This window comes from Mustelus asterias, unplaced genomic scaffold (assembly GCF_964213995.1).
Source record: "Mustelus asterias unplaced genomic scaffold, sMusAst1.hap1.1 HAP1_SCAFFOLD_819, whole genome shotgun sequence".
NCBI lineage: Eukaryota > Metazoa > Chordata > Chondrichthyes > Carcharhiniformes > Triakidae > Mustelus > Mustelus asterias.
This window is the reverse complement of record NW_027590765.1, coordinates 74,500-87,033: the sequence shown is the minus strand read 5'-3', so window position 1 is coordinate 87,033 and position 12,534 is coordinate 74,500. Positions and strand designations below refer to the sequence as shown.

Below are 12,534 nucleotides of genomic sequence, written 5' to 3'. Positions count from 1 at the left end.
GTGTACAGATATCTCCCCGCGAGAGAGAGAGGGGACTGAGAGACACCAGTCAGTGTACAGATATCCCCCTGAGAGAGAGAGAGGGGACTGAGAGACACCAGTCAGTGTACAGATATCTACCTGAGAGAGAGAGAGGGGACTGAGAGACACCAGTCAGTGTACAGATATCTCCCCGAGAGAGAGAGAGGGGACTGAGAGACACCAGTCAGTGTACAGATATCTCCCCGAGAGAGAGAGAGGGGACTGAGGGACACCAGTCAGTGTACAGATATCTCCCTGAGAGAGAGAGAGGGGACTGAGAGACACCAGTCAGTGTACAGATATCTCCCTGAGAGAGAGAGAGAGGGGACTGAGAGACACCAGTCAGTGTACAGATATCTCCCTGAGAGAGAGGGGACTGAGAGACACCAGTCAGTGTACAGATATCTCCCTGAGAGAGAGGAGACTGAAAGACACCAGTCAGTGTACAGATATCTCCCTGAGAGAGAGAGAGGGGGGACTGAGAGACACCAGTCAGTGTACAGATATCTCCCTGAGAGAGAGGGGACTGAGAGACACCAGTCAGTGTACAGATATCTCCCTGAGAGAGAGAGAGAGGGGACTGAGAGACACCAGTCAGTGTACAGATATCTCCCTGAGAGAGAGAGAGGGGGGACTGAGAGACACCAGTCAGTGTACAGATATCTCCCTGAGAGAGAGGGGACTGAGAGACACCAGTCAGTGTACAGATATCTCCCTGAGAGAGAGGGGACTGAGAGACACCAGTCAGTGTACAGATATCACCCTGAGAGAGAGAGAGGGGAATGAGAGACACCAGTCAGTGTACAGATATCTCCCTGAGAGAGAGAGAGGGGACTGAGAGACACCAGTCAGTGTACAGATATCACCCTGAGAGAGAGAGAGGGGAATGAGAGACACCAGTCAGTGTACAGATATCTCCCTGAGAGAGAGAGAGAGAGAGGGGACTGAGAGACACCAGTCAGTGTACAGATATCTCCCTGAGAGAGAGAGAGAGGGGACTGAGAGACACCAGTCAGTGTACAGATATCTCCCCGAGAGAGAGAGAGGACTGAGAGACACCAGTCAGTGTACAGATATCACCCTGAGAGAGAGAGAGGGGAATGAGAGACACCAGTCAGTGTACAGATATCTCCCTGAGAGAGCGAGAGGGGACTGAGAGACACCAGTCAGTGTACAGATATCTCCCTGAGAGAGAGAGAGAGAGAGAGGGGACTGAGAGACACCAGTCAGTGTACAGATATCTCCCTGAGAGAGAGAGAGAGGGGACTGAGAGACACCAGTCAGTGTACAGATATCTCCCTGAGAGAGAGAGAGGGGACTGAGAGACACCAGTCAGTGTACAGATATCTCCCTGAGAGAGAGAGAGGGGACTGAGAGACACCAGTCAGTGTACAGATATCTCCCTGAGAGAGAGAGAGAGAGGACTGAGAGACACCAGTCAGTGTACAGATATCTCCCCGAGAGAGAGAGAGAGGGGACTGAGAGACACCAGTCAGTGTACAGATATCTCCCCGAGAGAGAGAGAGGGGACTGAGAGACACCAGTCAGTGTACAGATATCTCCCTGAGAGAGAGAGAGAGGGGACTGAGAGACACCAGTCAGTGTACAGATATCTCCCTGAGAGAGAGAGAGGGAACTGAGAGACACCAGTCAGTGTACAGATATCTCCCCGAGAGAGAGAGAGGGGACTGAGAGACACCAGTCAGTGTACAGATATCTCCCTGAGAGAGAGAGAGCGGGGACTGAGAGACACCAGTCAGTGTACAGATATCTCCCTGAGAGAGAGAGAGGACTGAGAGACACCAGTCAGTGTACAGATATCACCCTGAGAGAGAGAGAGGGGAATGAGAGACACCAGTCAGTGTACAGATATCTCCCTGAGAGAGAGAGAGGACTGAGAGACACCAGTCTGTGTACAGATATCACCCTGAGAGAGAGAGAGGGGAATGAGAGACACCAGTCAGTGTACAGATATCTCCCTGAGAGAGAGAGAGAGAGAGAGGGGACTGAGAGACACCAGTCAGTGTACAGATATCTCCCTGAGAGAGAGGGGACTGAGAGACACCAGTCAGTGTACAGATATCTCCCAGAGGGGCTGAGTGTCAGAGGAATTTTCTGAAGGGTGTTCCCCTGGGGGTGCCGTGTATTTGTTGAACCTCACTCAACCAATCCATAGACTGCGAAAGACAGCGTATATTTAAAGAACGCGGAGGAATTTATTTGCTAATGCATTGCATCAGGAGAGAGAGACAGTCACTGGGGGTTGGCTGTGCTCTCTGACCGAGTATTGCCCGGTAAAATTATTGTATCATTCTCAACATTTCAATATCCCGCCCAGTCTCGTCAATCAGACTGGAGAGCCCAGTCACAATATTCCACATTATTTCCTTAACCAACCACATTCCACCTGTCAACAGGAATCGGAGACGATTCGCTTCGTGCCCATGTAGGATCCTTCCCCTTTACCTGGGAAACCTAACCCAGTCACCAAGGCCATCATTAACATCTGTGACCTTTAATTGTTGAAATGAGTCACTCTTTCGCTGGAACCTGGGCCTCCTTTACCAGCTTGAGAGACCGCCCCAGCCTCGCGACCCATGAACGAACCCCCTCCCTTACATACCAGGCCTGTGGTTAAACCTTCGCCTTTCGCATACCCAGAAACAGAGAAGAGAAGCTGCCTTTCTGTGCTCCATTGTATTGACAGAATTTGGTCTGTCTCCCACTGTGTTTCCCATCATGCTGCATTCGGAACAAAGTTGGCCAAGGCGCACAAGGCAGGGTTGAAAATACAGTTGAAGCTGATCATACTTGGTTAATGTGTGGGTGTGCAGTTTATAACACCTTTGCAGTTTATAATATCTTTCTATATATTGTTCCAGGCACATTGTGAATTCTCACTATATATATATAAGGCACTTTATAATGACCTTAACCTAGTCTACTTATTCTGGTAAAACTAAAATGAAGGGCCTGACACTACGATTCCAAACTACCCCCCATCAGTCCCTGCTTTTGGCCCTTGGCTATCGCCCGGGATAAGGCCACTAAATAGAAGTGTCCCAATACTTGTTCCTGTGTCCTGAAGGATGACTGGCCCCTTGGTATCCTTGCTTGCTCAACTTAACTGCCATCACTGGGACCATGCCTTCTGTGGACTTGGACAACCTTGCACAGGCACACTTAACTACATTGACAAGCACCGTCAATGCCAAGATCACCTTGAGGAATATTGCAATCCCTTGTAGGATTGATGTTCCCAAGGAGCCCAGCCAGCCTGAGAGCCAAACACCTCAGGTAAATGGTTCAGGGTCTTTGAGTTTCCCCACCTCTTCCCCCACAAGGGCGGCACGGTAGCACAGTGGGTTAGCACTGCTGCTTCACAGCTCCAGGGTCCCGGGTTCGATTCCCAGCTGGGGTCACTGTCTGTGTGGAGTTTGCACATTCTCCTCGTGTCTGCGTGGGTTTCCTCCGGGTGCTCCGGTTTCCTCCCACAGTCCAAAGATGTGCGGGTTAGGTTGATTGACCAGGTTAAAAAAAATTGCCCCTTAGAGTCCTGGGATGCGTAGGTTAGAGGGATTAGCGGGTAAAATATGTGGGGGTAGGGCCTGGGTGGGATTGTGGTCGGTGCAGACTCGATGGGCCGAATGGCCTCCTTCTGCACTGTAGGGTTTCTATGATTCTATGATTTCCTGATATGATTAACCAGAGTAGTTATATTTTCTGAACCCTCTGGTATATCCATCTCAGCCCCCTCCGATGGCCCTCACATTTCAGATGCCAGGTTCCAGCCACAGTGATTCACTGCACGTGGTGTCAAGAAACAGGTGGAGGCACTGGATACTGCAAAGGCAAAAGGGCGCTGATAACATTCCAGCAACAGTACTGAAGACCTGTGCTCTCGAACTTGCTGTTCCCCTTGCCAAGCTCTTCCAGTCCAGTTTCAACACTGGCATCTAACCAGCAATGTGGACAACTGTCCAGGTATGTCCTGCCCACCCGAAACAGGACAAATCCAACTTGGCCAATTACTGCCTCATCAGGAATACAGATTCATCAGCTGAGGCGAGACAGTAAGTGGTGATCAGCTGTAGGTTTCTTTGTCCATGTTTACCCGAGAGCCACGAGACTTCATGGGATGCAGATTCGATGTTGAGAACTCCTGGGGCACCTCCATTTCAATTGTACACCACTGTTCCGCCAGCTCCGCTGGATCTGTCCATATTTTGGGACATTTGAGCCATTTGCTCACCCTGGAAGCTTGATGCTGAAGTAGGATGAGGAGCAACACAAGAGGTCAGCTGACCGATTAGATTTCAAAATACTTGGCAGTTAACTGTCAACTAGAGCATTCTCCACACCAATGCTCTGCCAATAAGAGTTCACTTGCTAACCAATGAGCGCACTCTTCTAATACAGTCCAAACGATTGTATTTCCCTTACTTTGGCATTCTTGTCAAGATCACTGATGAGAGACGAGTGTGAAAACTTTGCCATCTCTATTTTTCAGCAAAATCAAATGACGTCTTAACGAACATTTCTTATTCACAGATGTCAAATACTTTATGGAACGTGAAACAAAGGGAGGACAAAGTGCAAGAATTTCAAAATTACCTCCAAGAGCAGGTACGTAAGTCGTCAATTTGAAACACAAGGGTCGGACCTGATTGTGTGCCTTACTTAGGCTCTGGGTGTTGACGGGGACAGTGTACAGGGAACGTTCCTCTGAAGCTGGATGAGGGGAGGTGATGGCAGAGCGGTTATATCATCAGACCATTCATCCAGAAGGTCAGCTCATGTTCTGGAGGCCCCGGGTTTAAATTCTGTCACAGCAGCTGGTGGAATCTGAATTCAACAAGAATAATCTGGGATGAAGAATCTATTTCGGACCGTGAAACCATTGTCGTTTGTCGGAAAAACACATCTGGTTCCCATTCGGGAAGGAAGTCTGCCGGCCTTACCCCGGTCTGGCCTACATGTGACTCCAGAGACACAGCCAATGTGGTTGACTCTCAACTGCCCTCCAAGGGCAACTAGGGATGGGCAATAAATCCTGGACTAGCCAGCGATGCCCATGTCCAACAAATCAATTTTAAACATGGCATCTTTTAACAGTGTAGGTGTTCTCTGTATCTAACCCCGTGCTGTACCTGTCCTGGGAGTGTTTGATGGGGACAGTGTAGAGGGAGCTTTACTCTGTATCTAACGCCGTGCTGTACCTGTCCTGGGAGTGTTTGATGGGGACAGTGTAGAGGGAGCTTTACTCTGTATCTAACCCCGTGCTGTACCTGTCCTGGGAGTGTTTGATGGGGGACAGTGCAGAGGGACCTTTACTCTGTATCTAACCCGTGCTGTACCTGTCCTGGGAGTGTCTGATGGGGACAGTGTAGAGGGAGCTTTACTCTGTATCTCTCCCCATGCTGGACATATCCTGGGAGTGTTTGATGGGGACAGTGCAGAGGGAGCTTTACTCTGTATCTAACCCCGTGCTGTACCTGTCCTGGGAGTGTTTGATGGGGACAGTGTAGAGGGAGCTTCACTCTGTATCGAACCCTGTGCTGTACCTGTCCTGGGAGTGTTTGATGGGGGACAGTGTAGAGGGAGCTTTACTCTGTATCTAACCCCGTGCTGTCCCTGTCCTGGGAGTGTTTGATGGGGGACAGTGTAGAGGGAGCTTCAGTCTACATCTAACCCCGTGCTGTACCTGTCCTGGGAGTGTTTGATGGGGGACAGTGTAGAGGGAGCTTTACTCTGTATCTAACCCCGTGCTGTACCTGTCCTGGGAGTGTTTGATGGGGGACAGTGTAGAGGGAGCTTTACTCTGTATCTAACCCCGTGCTGTACCTGTCCTGGGAGTGTTTGATGGGGGACAGTGTAGAGGGAGCTTTACTCTGTATCTAACCCCGTGCTGTACCTGTCCTGGGAGTGTTTGATGGGGACAGTGTAGAGGGAGCTTTACTCTGTATCTAACCCCGTGCTGTACCTGTCCTGGGAGTGTTTGATGGCGATAGTGTTGAGGGAGCTTTACTCTGTATCTAACCCCGTGCTGTCCCTGTCCTGGGAGTGTTTGATGGGGGACAGTGTAGAGGGACCTTTACTCTGTATCGAACCCGTGCTGTACCTGTCCTGGGAGTGTCTGATGGGGACAGTGTAGAGGGAGCTTTACTCTGTATCTCTCCCCATGCTGGACATATCCTGGGAGTGTTTGATGGGGGACAGTGTCAAGAGAGCTTCACTCTGTATCGAACCCTGTGCTGTACCTGTCCTGGGAGTGTTTGATGGGGGACAGTGTAGAGGGAGCTTTACTCTGTATCTAACCCCGTGCTGTCCCTGTCCTGGGAGTGTTTGATGGGGGACAGTGCAGAGGGACCTTTACTCTGTATCTAACCCCGTGCTGTACCTGTCCTGGGAGTGTTTGATGGGGGACAGTGTAGAGGGAGCTTTACTCTGTATCTAACCCCGTGCTGTACCTGTCCTGGGAGTGTTTGATGGGGGACAGTGTCGAGGGAGCTTTACTCTGTATCTAACCCCGTGCTGTACCTGTCCTGGGAGTGTTTGATGGGGACAGTGTAGAGGGAGCTTTACTCTGTATCTAACCCCGTGCTGTACCTGTCCTGGGAGTGTTTGATGGCGATAGTGTTGAGGGAGCTTTACTCTGTATCTAACCCCGTGCTGTCCCTGTCCTGGGAGTGTTTGATGGGGGACAGTGTAGAGGGACCTTTACTCTGTATCTAACCCCGTGCTGTACCTGTCCTGGGAGTGTTTGATGGGGGACAGTGTCGAGGGAGCTTTACTCTGTATCTAACCCCGTGCTGAACCTGTCCTGGGGGTGTTTGATGGGGGACAGTGTAGAGGGGGCTTTACTCTGCATCTCACCCCGTGCTGAACCTGTCCTGGGAGTGTTTGATGGGGGACAGTGTAGAGGGAGCTTTACTCTGTATCTAACCCCGTGCTGTACCTGTCCTGGGAGTGTTTGATGGGGGACAGTGTCGAGGGAGCTTTACTCTGCATCTAACCCCGTGCTGAACCTGTCCTGGGAGTGTTTGATGGGGGACAGTGTAGAGGGAGCTTTACTCTGTATCTAACCCCGTGCTGTACCTGTCCTGGGAGTGTTTGATGGGGGAAAGTGTCGAGGGAGCTTTACTCTGTATCTAACCCCGTGCTGTCCCTCTCCTGGGAGTGATTGATGGGTACAGTGTAGAGGGAGCTTTACTCTGTATCTAACCCCGTGCTGTCCCTGTCCTGGGAGTGTTTGATGGGGGACAGTGTAGAGGGAGCTTTACTCTGTATCTAACCCCGTGCTGTACCTGTCCTGGGAGTGTTTGATGGGGGACAGTGTAGAGGGAGCTTTACTCTGTATCTCACCCCGTGCTGTACCTGTCCTGGGAGTGTTTGATAGGGGACAGTGCAGAGGGAGCTTTACTCTGTATCTAACCCCGTGCTGTACCTGTCCTGCGAGTGTTTGATGGGGACAGTGTAGAGGGAGCTTTACTCTGTATCTAACCCCGTGCTGTACTTGTCCTGGGAGTGTTTGATAGGGGACAGTGCAGAGGGAGCTTTACTGTGTATCTAACCCCGTGCTGTACCTGTCCTGGGAGTGTTTGATAGGGGACAGTGTCGAGGGAGCTTTACTCTGCATCTCACCCCGTGCTGTACCTGTCCTGGGAGTGTTTGATGGGGGACAGTGTAGAGGGAGCTTTACTCTGTATCTAACCCCGTGCTGTACCTGTCCTGGGAGTGTTTGATGGGGGAAAGTGTAGAGGGAGCTTTACTCTGTATCTAACCCCGTGCTGTCCCTCTCCTGGGAGTGTTTGATGGGTACAGTGTAGAGGGAGCTTTACTCTGTATCTAACCCCGTGCTGTCCCTGTCCTGGGAGTGTTTGATGGGGGACAGTGTAGAGGGAGCTTTACTCTGTATCTAACCCCGTGCTGTACCTGTCCTGGGAGTGTTTGATGGGGGACAGGGTAGAGGGAGCTTTACTCTGTATCTCACCCCGTGCTGTACCTGTCCTGGGAGTGTTTGATAGGGGACAGTGCAGAGGGAGCTTTACTCTGTATCTAACCCCGTGCTGTACCTGTCCTGGGAGTGTTTGATGGGGACAGTGTAGAGGGAGCTTTACTCTGTATCTAACCCCGTGCTGTACTTGTCCTGGGAGTGTTTGATAGGGGACAGTGCAGAGGGAGCTTTACTGTGTATCTAACCCCGTGCTGTACCTGTCCTGGGAGTGTTTGATAGGGGACAGTGTAGAGGGAGCTTTACTCTGTATCTAACCCCGTGCTGTACCTGTCCTGGGAGTGTTTGATCGGGGACAGTGCAGAGGGAGCTTTACTGTGTATCTCACCCCGTGCTGTACCTGTCCTGGGAGTGTTTGATAGGGGACAGTGCAGAGGGAGCTTTACTGTGTATCTAACCCCGTGCTGTACCTGGCCTGGGAGTGTTTGATAGGGGACAGTGTAGAGGGAGCTTTACTCTGTATCTAACCCCGTGCTGTACCTGTCCTGGGAGTGTTTGATAGGGGACAGTGCAGAGGGAGCTTTACTCTGTATCTAACCCCGTGCTGTACTTGTCCTGGGAGTGTTTGATGGGGGACAGTGTCGAGGGAGCTTTACTCTGCATCTAACCCCGTGCTGAACCTGTCCTGGGAGTGTTTGATGGGGGACAGTGTAGAGGGAGCTTTACTCTGTATCTAACCCCGTGCTGTACCTGTCCTGGGAGTGTTTGATGGGGGACAGTGTCGAGGGAGCTTTACTCTGCATCTCACCCCGTGCTGTACCTGTCCTGGGAGTGTTTGATGGGGGACAGTGTAGAGGGAGCTTTACTCTGTATCTAACCCCGTGCTGTACCTGTCCTGGGAGTGTTTGATGGGGGAAAGTGTAGAGGGAGCTTTACTCTGTATCTAACCCCGTGCTGTCCCTCTCCTGGGAGTGATTGATGGGTACAGTGTAGAGGGAGCTTTACTCTGTATCTAACCCCGTGCTGTCCCTGTCCTGGGAGTGTTTGATGGGGGACAGTGTAGAGGGAGCTTTACTCTGTATCTAACCCCGTGCTGTACCTGTCCTGGGAGTGTTTGATGGGGGACAGTGTAGAGGGAGCTTTACTCTGTATCTCACCCCGTGCTGTACCTGTCCTGGGAGTGTTTGATAGGGGACAGTGCAGAGGGAGCTTTACTCTGTATCTAACCCCGTGCTGTACCTGTCCTGGGAGTGTTTGATGGGGACAGTGTAGAGGGAGCTTTACTCTGTATCTAACCCCGTGCTGCACTTGTCCTGGGAGTGTTTGATAGGGGACAGTGCAGAGGGAGCTTTACTGTGTATCTAACCCCGTGCTGTACCTGTCCTGGGAGTGTTTGATAGGGGACAGTGTAGAGGGAGCTTTACTCTGTATCTAACCCCGTGCTGTACCTGTCCTGGGAGTGTTTGATCGGGGACAGTGTAGAGGGAGCTTTACTGTGTATCTAACCCCGTGCTGTACCTGTCCTGGGAGTGTTTGATAGGGGACAGTGCAGAGGGAGCTTTACTGTGTATCTAACCCCGTGCTGTACCTGGCCTGGGAGTGTTTGATAGGGGACAGTGTAGAGGGAGCTTTACTCTGTATCTAACCCCGTGCTGTACCTGTCCTGGGAGTGTTTGATAGGGGACAGTGCAGAGGGAGCTTTACTCTGTATCTAACCCCGTGCTGTACTTGTCCTGGGAGTGTTTGATAGGGGACAGTGCAGAGGGAGCTTTACTCTGTATCTAACCCCGTGCTGTACCTGTCCTGGGAGTGTTTGATGGGGGACAGTTTTGGAGGGATCTTTACTCTGTATCTAACCCCGTGCTGTACCTGTCCTGGGAGTGTTTGATGGGGGACAGTGTAGAGGGAGCTTTACTCTGTATCTAACCCTGTGCTGTACCTGTCCTGGGAGTGTTTGATGGGGGACAGTGCAGAGGGAGCTTTACTCTGTATCTAACCCCGTGCTGTACCTGTCCTGGGAGTGTTTGATGGGGGACAGTGTAGAGGGAGCTTTACTCTGTATCTAACCCCGTGCTGTACCTGTCCTGGGAGTGTTTGATGGGGACGGTGCAGAGGGAGCTTTACTCTGTATCTAACCCCCTGCTGTCCCTGTCCTGGGAGTGTTTGATGGGGGACAGTGCAGAGGGAGCTTTACTCTGTATCTAACCCCCTGCTGTCCCTGTCCTGGGAGTGTTTGATGGGGGACAGTGTAGAGGGAGCTTTACTCTGTATCTAACCCCGTGCTGTACCTGTCCTGGGAGTGTTTGATGGGGGACAGTGTAGAGGGAGCTTTACTCTGTATCTAACCCCGTGCTGTCCCTGTCCTGGGAGTGTTTGATGGGGACAGTGTAGAGGGAGCTTTACTCTGTATCTAACCCCGTGCTGTACCTGTCCTGGGTGTGTTTGATGGGGGACAGTGTAGAGGGAGCTTTACTCTGTATCTAACCCCGTGCTGTACCTGTCCTGGGAGTGTTTGATGGGGGACAGTGTAGAGGGAGCTTTACTCTGTATCTAACCCCGTGCTGTACCTGTCCTGGGAGTGTTTGATGGGGACAGAGTAGAGGGAGCTTCACTCTGTATCTAACCCCGTGCTGTACCTGTCCTGGGAGTGTTTGATGGGGACAGTGTAGAGGGAGCTTTACTCTGTATCTAACCCCGTGCTGTACCTGTCCTGGGAGTGTTTGATGGGGACAGTGTAGAGGGAGCTTCACTCTGTATCTTACCCCGTGCTGTACCTGTCCTGGGAGTGTTTGATGGGGACAGTGTAAAGGGAGCTTTACTCTGTATCTAACCCCGTGCTGTACCTGTCCTGGGAGTGTTTGATGGGGGACAGTGGAGAGGGAGCTTTACTCTGTATCTAACCCCGTGCTGTACCTGTCCTGGGAGTGTTTGATGGGGACAGTGTAGAGGGAGCTTCACTCTGTATCTAACCCCGGGCTGTACCTGTCCTGGGAGTGTTTGATGGGGGACAGTGTCGAGGGAGCTTTACTCTGTATCTAACCCCGTGCTGTACCTGTCCTGGGAGTGTTTGATGGGGACAGTGTAGAGGGAGCTTTACTCTGTATCTAACCCCGTGCTGTACCTGTCCTGGGAGTGTTTGATGGGGACAGTGTAGAGGGAGCTTCACTCTGTATCTAACCCCGTGCTGTACCTGTCCTGGGAGTGTTTGATGGGGACAGTGTGGAGGGAGCTTTACTCTGTATCTAACCCCGTGCTGTCCATGTCCTGGGAGTGTTTGATGGGGACAGTGTAGAGGGAGCTTTACTCTCTATCTAACCCCCTGCTGTCCCTGTCCTGGGAGTGTTTGATGGGGGACAGTGCAGAGGGAGCTTTACTCTGTATCTAACCCCGTGCTGTACCTGTCCTGGGAGTGTTTGATGGGGGACAGTGGAGAGGGAGCTTTACTCTGTATCTAACCCCGTGCTGTACCTGTCCTGGGAGTGTTTGATGGGGACAGTGTAGAGGGAGCTTTACTGTGTATCTAACCCCGTGCTGAACCTGTCCTGGGAGTGTTTGATGGGGACAGTGTAGAGGGAGCTTCACTCTGTATCTAACCCCGTGCTGTACCTGTCCTGGGAGTGTTTGATGGGGACAGTGTGGAGGGAGCTTTACTCTGTATCTAACCCCGTGCTGTCCCTGTCCTGGGAGTGTTTGATGGGGACAGTGTAGAGGGAGCTTTACTCTGTATCTAACCCCGTGCTGTACCTGTCCTGGGAGTGTTTGATGGGGGAAAGTGTAGAGGGAGCTTTACTCTGTATCTAACCCCGTGCTGTCCCTCTCCTGGGAGTGTTTGATGGGTACAGTGTAGAGGGAGCTTTACTCTGTATCTAACCCCGTGCTGTCCCTGTCCTGGGAGTGTTTGATGGGGGACAGTGTAGAGGGAGCTTTACTCTGTATCTAACCCCGTGCTGTACCTGTCCTGGGAGTGTTTGATGGGGACAGTGTAGAGGGAGCTTTACTCTGTATCTAACCCCGTGCTGTACCTGTCCTGGGAGTGTTTGATGGGGGACAGTGGAGAGGGAGCTTTACTCTGTATCTAACCCCGTGCTGTACCTGTCCTGGGAGTGTTTGATGGGGACAGTGTAGAGGGAGCTTCACTCTGTATCTAACCCCGGGCTGTACCTGTCCTGGGAGTGTTTGATGGGGACAGTGTAGAGGGAGCTTTACTCTGTATCTAACCCCGTGCTGTACCTGTCCTGGGAGTGTTTGATGGGGGACAGTGGAGAGGGAGCTTTACTCTGTATCTAACCCCGTGCTGTACCTGTCCTGGGAGTGTTTGATGGGGACAGTGTAGAGGGAGCTTCACTCTGTATCTAACCCCGGGCTGTACCTGTCCTGGGAGTGTTTGATGGGGGACAGTGTCGAGGGAGCTTTACTCTGTATCTAACCCCGTGCTGTACCTGTCCTGGGAGTGTTTGATGGGGACAGTGTAGAGGGAGCTTTACTCTGTATCTAACCCCGTGCTGTACCTGTCCTGGGAGTGTTTGATGGGGACAGTGTAGAGGGAGCTTCACTCTGTA

The 12,534-nt window shown here is 51.7% G+C and overlaps 1 protein-coding gene across 1 annotated transcript in view; it reads left to right on the top strand.

Moving 5' to 3' along the window:
* LOC144487465 (uncharacterized) overlaps positions 1 to 12,534 on the top strand; it is a 107,596-nt gene that overhangs the window by 50,735 nt on the left and 44,327 nt on the right. The window contains exon 11 of the mRNA XM_078205561.1: positions 4,573 to 4,647. Coding sequence (XP_078061687.1) covers positions 4,573 to 4,647 — 75 coding nt within the window. The remainder of the gene's footprint in view (positions 1 to 4,572; positions 4,648 to 12,534) is intronic.